The 11,738-nt window shown below is 37.4% G+C and overlaps 1 protein-coding gene across 6 annotated transcripts in view; it reads right to left on the reverse strand.

Annotated features, from left to right (window-relative positions):
* CHD9 (chromodomain helicase DNA binding protein 9) overlaps positions 1–11,738 on the reverse strand; it is a 69,309-nt gene that overhangs the window by 42,014 nt on the left and 15,557 nt on the right. For 4 of the 6 annotated variants that reach the window (XR_014854542.1, XM_085071865.1, XM_085071866.1 and 1 more), the window contains exons 2-3: positions 9,863–10,200; positions 457–568 (exon numbers count right to left, since the gene is read on the reverse strand). Coding sequence is in view for 5 of the 6 variants with exons in the window: in XM_085071865.1 (XP_084927991.1) it covers positions 457–568; positions 9,863–10,200 (450 nt within the window). In the remaining variant the exon portion in view is untranslated. Of the gene's footprint in view, positions 1–456; positions 569–9,862; positions 10,201–11,006; positions 11,188–11,336; positions 11,460–11,738 lie in introns of those variants that run through there. The other 2 variants (XM_085071867.1, XM_085071868.1) reach the window with 2 other exon arrangements.

Below are 11,738 nucleotides of genomic sequence, written 5' to 3' on the forward strand. Positions count from 1 at the left end.
TTTCTACTGAAGCAGAGCTCAGGAAAAAAACACATTAAAGCTCCAAACAACCCTTTAAAAAGTTCTCAGAGAGCCAGTTTCACTGATGAATGTCCCTTCTATCAGGCAATCTCTGCATTTTCACTCAGTCAAAGTAAGGATCAGGTCTAACTGCCAGCTCTGTGTAAGTATTTACAGTCTCAAATCTATGGGCTTCTGTACCGTTCATCTGAAATTACACAGATACAAGCAGGGTGTTGATGTCCCATTACAGAAAGGGGATTCTACCCTGTAGGATTTTCTGATTTTCAACTGAGAAATGTGGTTGATGATGAAAGGTTCTACACATGAGATACACAGAAGTGTGAGAGTAACTGTCAGTGTGTCAAAGGAAGCGTAACTTTCTGGAGAGAGAGGAAAAAAGATCTGTAGAAATAACATATAGAAATTTATAAAGGAAGAATACTGACTACTTACCTGTGAGTCTTCATCTTTCAGTGGCCGCTGTGGAGTCTGCTTAGCATCAGACAATTCATCTGAAGATTCATTTTTCCTTTTCTGCTTTTTGCCCAGTGTGATGATCAGCTTTCTGTCAGAAACAAAACCCCAGCACCTGAGTGAATGGTGTGCACCAGTGTGTGTAACTTCAGGATCAAATCACTAGCAATGCCCATATTCTCAATACAAAACTCAGAAAGCAACACTGTCTGAAATATCAGTAATAGGTCTCAAATACCTTACAGCAGACAGTATCGTTCACTAGTGTTAGGGAGCTCCTCTACAGTTACCTTGCTATTGCAAATTCCTGATTATCATACACATTTTACATTTTTAAATGAGAAACAGAAATACAATATCCAACATTTAAACCAACTGACAATGGTAAACTACACAAAGCAGAGATGCCATTTGCAGATGACAACAATAAATGATTTAACATAAACAATTTACAACTGTAAAATGTTTCTTCCCTTATTTTTATTCAAAGAAATTAGCTGTGGAGAACAACCTACAAATCAGTCAAAGCTGTCTGACATGCAAAACCTTTATGCTTTAATAAGTCATCCAATGCTAAAAATAAGGGAATTGAACAAATCCTTTTTGCCCTTAAAAAAATCAAAAAAACAAAAAACAAAACGATATCCAAAATCTGGTAGCTTTATCTGTAAGTAGTGTTAGAACCTATCAGAAAATGTTAAGTTCCACCATTGTGCTGAATAAATTAGTTAAACTTTAATGAAAAAGCACCAATTATTTCTCTGTTTGGATTTAAACATTACACTGTAAATCACAGTACCAATTCATCAGATTTGTTTCTAACTAAAGGGTGTAAAAATATTTTTCTGTATTTGAAATGTGCCAAATACACTTCTTTAAATATGTTTACAGTGGCATATTGTAGAAAATTGACCAACTATCCAAGAAACTCATAGAGAGCTGTCCCAAAATACGTATTTCATAGAGTCTCTCATCTGCAACAGAAAATGAGGTAAATGTTCCAGCATACAAGCTGCTTCTGCCATGTTACAAATAAATTAAGAAAAAGATTTTAGTCTTTATACAATAGATAAGAGTTATTTTACAGCAAAATAACATCAAATATATTGGTCACCTGATGAGAATACTATTGGTGAGAATATAATGGTTGAAACCCTGGTATTTCATTTGCTTGTCTTTGTGAGTGTTCAAATAAGAGAACACACACATATTTACTATGGCCAAACTAACAGTTCACATGGAAAATAAGCATCGTAAATTAGCGAAACACTATGGAAAGTTTAAACAACATGGTTTACAAAAGGTTCCAGGTGTATCTTCAGAAGCAATGAACATTTTCATTGCTTTTCAATATTTAATCGCTATGTATGTTCAGTGGAAAGGCTAAAAAACCCCAAAACTACAGAAGGTTTTCCACTCCCATACTTTTTTACTTCTAGCACAAAGTGAACAGCAATGGTGGATTAAGTCTGAAATGAAGCTGCAGCCAGCATAAACACAGAGCTGTTTGTTCCCAAGTAAATTCTGGTCCTTGGCTTTTCATTAGGTGATCTCAGTTTAATTATTACTTAGAAAACATGTTTCATAATCACAGGAAATAATTTCAACAATGAACACACTGGTTTCCCTACTAACTTCAAGGTTAGTTTGAGCATTTGTTTTCCCCTCACTTTCCAAGCTCTAATTAGGAATCATCTTTCTTTTTCCTTGGTTTTTATTTTAAGACTTGTATTCTTGGGTATTCGTCCAATATGACTCCGTTTTTATCTACTTTGTTTTATAAAATTTAAGTGTTACATTAGCACTTGTCACCAATATGTCAAATCAGCTAATATATTCCAAAATGATGCAGAGAAGGCACACTGTGATTGACCTTCTGAAATTGTTGTTAAATAGAACTCTGGATGCTAAAATTTAACATGGATTTAAAGGGAAACCTGGTTTACTTATGAGTGAGAATTTCCTGGAAGATCATTCATGAAACAATATCCATCCCAGCAAGTTCCTGGTTTGCACCTTTAGGGTTTGGAAAAATGGTAGGAAGCATCAATTTATGTTTTCCCTGCTCTTAAATTCTTTCAAAGAAAAAGGATGACTGAATGTTCTTTAATCAAGTAAACGTTAAGAGGCAAGTCTAGCTGGAAGAGGTCTCTGGAAGACCTGTAGACCCTACTCAAAGCCACCTTCAGAGTTCTTTTATGTTGCACAGCCCCGTCAAGTTCCACTTATCTCCAAGGCTAACAGCTGGTAGGTACCTGGGCAATCTACTGCAAATTTTGATCCTCTTTTGTGAAATGGTAGATTAAAGCAATCCATAAATGCATGTTGCTCTGTTAGGTATTTGTATCTGTGCAACTACAGTTCATTCTCACTTCATGCTCTACTGTTTACTGTTTTAGGCTCAAGGGTCCTTTTGTACTCAAGCACAATATTAAGGGACATGGGGTTTACTATGAGTGGTAGTAGTATCCACTGAATAGCTGAGGATTTGAAGTGCCTTCTGTTTTAGAACATGGGGTTATTTTGTGATTAGACCGTTCCAGCTTGCAGATCTGTGCTGGCTCATTTTTTCCTTGCTTTCTCCTAGTTTTAGTCCCTGCTTGGGTTCACCTCCTGCTCCGCCCCTGTTGTCTTACACACAATATTCCATTTCTGGCAGCTTTTGTGTCTTGCTTTGAGCTTGCATTCCCTACCCCAGTACTTCACAAGCATCTCCCCGAAATTTTCGGAAGAGCTCTACATGCAGCAGATCAGAATGTTTCCTCCTGTATATGGATGGGATGCCAATGAGAGGAATAAATGCAGTTTCACTTCTTTCTGATCCAGTGCCCAGAACCACAATGCTCCTTGCTATCAAAAGTTGCTGAACAACAGTATGGTGCTAAAGTTATACATTTCTATCAGTAAAAATGCAATCTGCTCATATTTTGGCCAAAAACTTCTAAAAAAATCTGCTATGTGAAAACAATGATTTTCAGAAGCTTGTAAACTGGATCAATTCTGTGAAAAATTTTCATTGAGAGAACAAGTTCTCTTGCCAGTTTATAAATTTCCGCATGAAAGCATAAAGATCCTTGGCTAAAATCCCTTTTTCCACCCTGAAACAAACTGTTCTGAACAGAAACTATCTATTCTGTTTCTATGAAAAGTTAACAGCACACTGTAGACATGGAATAAATAATATCACCAGACTCCACTCCAATTTCACTTTCTCTAGCCTTCTGAAATTTAAAATCATCTTATTACTCAACATCTAGAAATATTTCAACAATTAGACATTGTAGACTTCTTCAATACATATTTCCTTCTTCTATAACTACAAACTAAAGATGTTGAGAAACTTATGCAACAGAAGAGTTTAAAAATAATCGTTAGCCTAAGACTTCTACCATGGTTTAGAGCCACCAGGAACCACTATTTGAGGAACATTGCAATTTCTTTCTTATAAATGAAAAACCTGTAAGAATGTGCTCCATTCCCCTTCTGTTTGATAGCAAAGAATGTGCTGGAAACACTGTCAGTACTCTGAACAGCTTTAAGATGGTAAACACTTTTCAAAGCCTTCCAATTAGTGAACAAGGAAGTATTAAAGAGGATAGAAAGAAAAAGGTGGCAAATATGTATTATCCATGTCAGGAACAGGAAGTACAGTTGGCCTTCACTGCCTGCCTTTAATACATCAATTTAATTCAATTTTCCCAAAACAGAAAAACACCAAGTAACTAACTGTTAGTGTCCAAAGCCACCTTTCAAATATAATTTTCAGCCAAAGCACTTCATGAAAAACAATAAAACTCCAATGTTATCAACAGTATCAGCAATTCTTTATCACTAGAAACTTGGCTAAAAATATAAAGTAGAATTTTCCTTGACAAGATACCGTATCCTCTTGGAATGAGAGTTAATTTGCTGATAAAAAAACAGTTTCTGTTATCCTTTTAGCGTATGTTTAAGAAATAATACTAACACACTAATATTAGCCTGTCGCCTTCTCCAGCTGTACTTCAAATTAATAACTTCTTGAACTGTGCAAAGACTTTAAACACTTCTAATAGTCTTTTTTGGGACCATCAGTCATTTCAAGCCCATACAACATCAAAACAATAATGCAAAATAACAAACAAATGCTTACTGTTTATTTGATAAGACCACACTACTTTGTAGTCATACAGTTTGCAGTAGAAACATTAGATGATGCCACTTAGCCCCAATTTATGCATCAAAACTACAGTCTTGGAGCAGAGAAAACTTCACCAGAGTCACGGCTCAGTGCATGCAAAGACATCCCAGAAGGATGATCAAATCTTGAATTTATGTGCCATTTTCATCATGACAGAAGTTAATGACCTTAACAAATCTAACAGAACTCAAAGACTCAGTGAGCATCCCTTCTTTCTGACCACAGACTTGTTCACCTCACTAGCATGAAACACGAAGACAACTCCCACCATCTGCCTCCCAGGAAATTCATTATTTAGGTAACAAATTAATAAATCAGGTATTTACACTGAACAATACAGCATCAGTGTAACAGGTGAATCACCTCCTCTCCACCCCCCTCCCCATGTCTCCTGAGTTTACAAGGGTTTCAAACCATCCTAACAGTATCACATCAACAAGCAAAGATTATCTGTCAGGGTCTTGGATCCCAAAACTGCTTGTCACCAGTATTTGTGAGATCTACTTTGAGGTTCAAGGCAACGAGGCCATTTACTCATTTGAGTAGTGAACAGGATCACATCCCACTTGCTGGATTCATTGCTACATAACTCAAGGATGAATGAACAAAATCGCTCTGCTCTTTTAGCACATGAAATAATAGAGCCATTTCTGGTAGCAGCTTTGAACTTAGGGACTAACGCTGACTCAAACTTTTGTAAATTGAATTCTTAGAATTTGAGAGATTTATTTATTTAAACTATGCAGTGATTAAGAAAAAGAATTACCTAAATGTAGTCAACTGATATTGTCCTTTACATCACCAGTGCAGAGCTGTTGCTTTTCATCAGGGCTGTGATATTTAATTTTATGTTTGAGTAGGTGGGAATACGTTGAGAGCTATAAAACCTAAATGCCAATCTACTTTTTTGAACAAGAGAATGTTCACAAATTCATAACTCTTCACATCAAGTGGTAAGAAGTACACTTTTTAGTTCAAATATGCATCACCTTAGATGGAAGAAGCAGAATCAATTAGAAAAAGCTTATAAATGGAAACAAGTTCTATGCAAAAATATGAAAGGATTTAAATAGACTCCTAAATGTCAACACACCTTGGTAAATATCCAGGATATGAAAAGTGGTTCTGCAGTCTACAGAGAAATCGTAAAGCAAATTTTGAAGAATTAACCTAATCAGTAATCAATGCACAAAGCAAACTGGTTAACTTAATTTGGTAATACTAAATACATTATACATGCATTCTTCTAATAATTTCTGTAATACTCTTACAATGTTTTTGGTAATAATATAATTTAGTCATTAATCTTCACCAATGCTTATGGCACAGAAACTTTACTAACCATTGAATCCTGTTCTAATAGACTTGGCTAAAATTAATATGCATTATTTCTCTGACTTTACAGCTCAGAGAACTAAAAACCTTAACCCTCAACCTTCCAAAGAAACTACAGCCTGCCCAGGAAGTAACTGCTAGCAATTTTTAACCAGCAATGATAAATTGGAAAGGATTACATTATAAATTTTTCCTGTACATATAGATCTCAGAGGACCACTAAGGAAAATATAAACAGGTAACATGAAGCCACCAAACACACACTGATTGTGTGTGAGCAGCAAAGAACACTAACCATTGAAAAGTCATCCTGCCCCCTAAATCTAGACACAGTAGTTAGAACTCATCTTGATCCCAGATGAGGGCTACTCAATTTCAGTAAAAGCTGTGCTGTAATGAAATTAAAAACTTTTTTTTTAAAACTGATGGCTACCAGGCAAATTTTCAAGGTCTGTTCAGCAATTAGTGTTCCAGCCCTACATGAGGAGCATTTACAGTTCAACTGTAACTCTGAAAATCCTCCTCAAGAGCAACACAGACCTTGCTACACAGACAAAAGCCCTGTAAGAGGTCAAAGTCTATGATCACAATCTAAATAAGAGTCTGCTGTTTTAACACTCAGCTACAGAAGGTACAATTGTGCTTCGATTGAACAGGCTGTGTTTGCTGCGAGCAGAGATATGAAAGACCAGATTAAAACTATTTCCCAAACATTTCTCAAAAAAAAAAAAAAAAAAAAAAAAAAAAAAAAGAAATCAATATATTTGTTATAGCTGCAGCGCTCTCAGCTCCCTGTGGGCCTGCAAAAATGAAACAGGAGTCATCCAAAACATACGTGTGACTCCAGATGTTCCCAAACACACACAACACTGCAGCACCCCCTGCATTGCTCTGACACTCCAAATCCAAACTGAATCAACAGATTTAACAGCTCCTGCAAGTTAAATGAGTTTGATAGAAAACCCTGAATGAAATGTATTCATCCGGGATGGAGACGTACCACAGTAGAACTCCTTCTAAAATGGAACAGCAGACGCACCCAAACAAATTCTTCTCTACAGTTAAAAAGGTGTATTTATCTTTTTTTCATTGCAAGCCTTTATTGGCTCTAAGGTTTCACTCACGATTATACTGCTTGCAGAAAAATTAATTCATAATAGTTTACAACAACTAGAAGTGGTTTACTGATCTTTTTAAAACATGAGAGGACTTCAGGTTCTGTTTTCTGCTTAAATGCAAGGAATGCCATATATACAAATATATATATTTATAATATAAAGTTTCTCTCATTATTAATTAAAAGCGAAAAAAAATTAAGTTTTTGTATCCCATTTTAAACAGATTTCAAAAATTTTTCTTTCCAAGAAAAAAAACCATTTCCATTGAACTGAGATCTTCCTTTTCCCTTCCTGCCCAATAAAGCACTTTTCTTTTACAGGTATTATTTTAGCATAGTAAAATTTTTTCCCAAGATTCAGTCCAAGTTTATTTTAAGGTAACAAGAAAATCAATGGAGCAACCCACACACTTAAAAACCCAATACTATTTTGGCTTAACAATAATTCCAAGGATGTGCTTAGATTCATTAAGAAATATTTTCTTAAGAATGGAAGACAGGACAAAACCTTTACAAGCATTGTTTAGCCTTCTGAACTCCTTATTATTTAATTCTGGTTTTCTCTGAGAGAACAAATTTTATAAATCACACAATTTTTTAAACCATGGTTGAAAAGACAAGTACAGCGATTCTATGGTAATTATTCTGCTATAATATCAGCAGTTACATTTGCATAGACAGCAGAGTTTGGTAAGATTATTCTTTTAAAAATCCAGGCCTTGTTGCAGTTACTGATCTGCACAACCACCGGTATATTCTTTGCTACACAGTTACTATTTTACGTATTTATACCAATAATAAAAATAGTGCTAATTCAACACAACACATGAATCTGTTTGGACACAAATATGAACTGTCGGGATGTCTCAAAGCACTTGATTTGCTGCTGCCCATCTAAATAAAACTGAATTCTGTGAAAACTGTAACATGTGGCTCTAGAAGACTCTCTCACTGCTCCTCACCAGAACCTGACTGCTCCATCTTTAGGTATGTATCCCTCATAATTAAAGCAATACCTGGCAGCATGATTAAGTTAACAGAGCGCTACTGGGGCATTAGCTGATTAAACTGGTAAATAATGGGGAGGCAAACCTTCACAGCTCAATGCAAAATTATGAAACACTGACCATAATTAAATGGGAGCTCCTATAGCAGCTTGCATGCTCTTTGCATCAAACACAAACACCATGGGTAAAAACACGGTTTGAGAAATGTCTCTTTCTCAACTGACGCCATCTGATGAAATCCTGAAAACTGATCCTAAGTGATGTGCACAGCAAAATATTTCACCAAGATAAAATTGAGTGCAGAATCATAAATTGAAGGTACCAGTTTATTTCCCTTTTTGTTTGTTTGTTTAAAAACAGGAAAAATACTATGGCAACTATGTAGCATATCATAAGGATGATATTTTGGCAAGTTTTATCAATTAGCCAAAAGAATGAATAAAAAGCATGCTAAGGACAAACCACAAAGCTTCATGAAACTGACACTACCTAAACAACAGTGTCTAAGTTTTCTCATTAGACAGACACAGAAAATATTTGTTATAGAACACTAGTAAATTCAGAAATAGGAAAGTGACATTAACTTTGGAATTACACATCCAAAATCCCACCTTAGACATGACGGAGAAAAAAAGAAAGGGAAGCACTACTCAGTGCACTTATGAGCAGCATCATATGCCAACCCATAGCCAGAGCAGGAAGACATTAACACCATGGAAGTTTATGTAAAGAATGAAGTTGAGTATAGAGTGGTAACCTTCATATTGCAGGATAACTACTCCAAATTGTTTACTTCAAACATTTAAGAAAAGCACTGATCTCTAAAAGGATTAAAAAAAAAAAAAAGCAGAGAACTAGGCTGATTAAAAGAACATTCACTTCTGCTCCATGCATGAAAATATACATATGTATATGAGACATTTAAATTGGAGAGATATGCCAGTTAATATTTCTGCTACCGCAAAAAGAGCATGGACTTAAAAAAAAAAAAAAAAAAAAAAAAAATGAGACCGCAGCTATGATTTCCACTTCAAGTTCTGACTGGCATACTTAACATCGGAAATCACACGCTTTCCCGTAGAAGTAAACAGGCAGCATAGGTTAGCTCTGGAGTCCCAAGATGAGTTAGAACCCCTGGAGCGTTCTAACACCTAAAGCCTTCCAAAAGCTCTTCACTCCACCCAGCTTGACCCAGCTGAGTCTGCAAAATTTTTAAGACAGCAGATTAAACTGATATGACCAAAGACTACAAAGTGCTTAGAATATAATTTTTCCAATATGCCCTTTACTTTTGATACACGTGACATCTATAAGAATATTCTCTTGCTTACAAGTTCATTAAACTTCCAGTTTCTCCCCATGTAGTTTTATCAAGCACACTGTATTGAAGCTACATGCCAAAATTGATAAAAGCAGCATTTATAATCCAGAAAAACTCAGTTTGGAGTCAGAACTGATAAAAAGACTACATAAAAGATACTTGGGTCTATGCTTCAAATGAGTATAGAATACTTTAGAACACAAATTTAAAATAATTCCTTTCAAAAAGATACTCCTACAGTGATTTTATCTAAAGAGAAAACAGAGCATTCTTGTTCCTGAATGAGAGAGTCCACACATGGACTTAATCAGGAAGAATTTTGTGTAGGCAGTGGAGGAGAATATTTTATTATCAGTAAGCAGTTTCCATTTTAATCAAGGATTTACAGTCTGAAGAAAAGATAGACAATGTTTTAATCTACTTACCCAATTTTTGTTTTCTCTTTAATTTTGGATGAGGAACCAGTTTTCGGCTTTTTGCTCTCCTTATCCTTTGGTTTGGATTTAACTTTTCTACCTTTCTTTTCCTCTTTTCCTTCAGCTGAAACACTGGGGAAGTTTTCAGGGCTCATTACCCGTGGAATGTTTCTCTCTCCTCTCTCTTTTGCCTTCGCAATTGCTTCAGATATTATGCGATTTGCCTTCTCTTGTTTACTTTCCGAGTCTGTTTTTTTCTTCTGCTTCTTTTCAGACATTGTCCTCACCTGGGTATTCTGCAACTTAGTATATGATCCTGAACCATCAGTCTTCTTGGAAGAAGGAGGCTGTAGCAAGAAAGAAAAGGTAGATTCAATTCCCCTTATTTTAAAAAGATAAAGTGAAAACATTTTTAGCATGGATACGCATTTTTAAAAAATGTAACTGCCAGGGACTCATGAGGACACAAAAAATGAATTCAGTTTATACCACAGAATGGCGTGGGTTTCAAAATAACTGCATCAATTGTTGGTTTTAAACAACCAATCCATGCATTCAAAGTCACTAAAAAATATCCTTCTGAAATTCTCTCAGCCTTCTCTCCACCTCTGTAATTAGAAAAAACAATCCTTAACATTTCCAGCATTCCCAAACATTTAATATACACCTCTAACACCTTCAGTAAAATACGAAAAAGCGAGGAGCTCCCGAAGGTAACAGCATCAGTGTTTTGCCTTTGGTAGGATACCAGTAAGATCACAGTTACCTTAAAGCAGACAAATGATCTACAGGACTAACTCGGTGATGAACACAACAGATGCTCGAACAACACCAAGATTAAAAAACAGACAAAAGATATAACCAAAACTAAAATTACACAGCTCTATAACCATAAACGGATCAGAAAGCGGCGTTTCTTTTCTTTAGATCAACATACACTCCATGCCTCGGATAAAAGACGTAACTTGTTTTTATTTTCGGGTTTTTAATGCCCGTTTCATGGACGCAGAATTGTTTACGGGGCTGATGAGCCCCTCCTGCAGCCAGCCAGAAGACATGTTTTTGCTTTCCTCCCCTCCCCCTTTGAGGAATGGAAAGAATTTCCTATTCAAACACAAAACCCCAGCAGATAACAGTTATGTTACGTTCTCACCCGTAAATGCGCCTCTGCCTAGAGCAGGAAGAAAAGCCAGGAGGGATTTCCACAGACATTTTCTGGCCAAAGCCCTTGCACTTGCTGGGCTCCATGCTCTGTGGGTGCCTCACGGGCGGCGGGGCTAGCAGGGATGGGGAGCTCCCGATGCCACCTTAAAGCCCCGGGTGCAACAAACAGCCGGGAACAGCTCGGAACAGCTCGGGAACAGCTCAAGATGGCGATGCGGCTCCCGCAGCAGCAGCCAGTAATAAGGAAGGTTATTCAATCCCATTAGCCTTTTAGCCCAAAGAACCCCTCCTCCTCCCACTCATTCAGGCTCTCACTTACCCTTCCTCTTGGCCTCTTCACTGAAGACATTTTTGGCGTCAGACAAAGACTTGCCCTCCGCTTTTCCAGCACCCCCGGCAGTGCTCAGGAGAAAAGCATGGGGAGAAGATTGCTAAATGGCCTATTTAGCGAGCGGCAGCCGGGCCGCGCACAGCCCTCCCCGAGCGCTCGCTCGCCTCAGCAGCATCCCCGCGCCCTGCCCGACGCGCACCCGCCGCCCCCGGCCGGCCCGGCCCGCCGTGCGCGGAGCGCCGGATCCGACAAAGCGCGCAAAGAAACGCACAAAGCATCAAAAGGCATCGGCGCCGATATTAGCGCCGGTTAGACCCGCTCCCCGCGGAACTAGGCCAGCAGATGGTGCTACCCGTCATTATTCCATTAGGCTCCGCGTTTAACCCCCGC

The sequence above is a fragment of the Lichenostomus cassidix genome, chromosome 11, assembly GCF_008360975.1.
Source record: "Lichenostomus cassidix isolate B80296 chromosome 11, HeHo_3.0, whole genome shotgun sequence".
Taxonomy (NCBI): Eukaryota; Metazoa; Chordata; class Aves; order Passeriformes; family Meliphagidae; genus Lichenostomus; species Lichenostomus cassidix.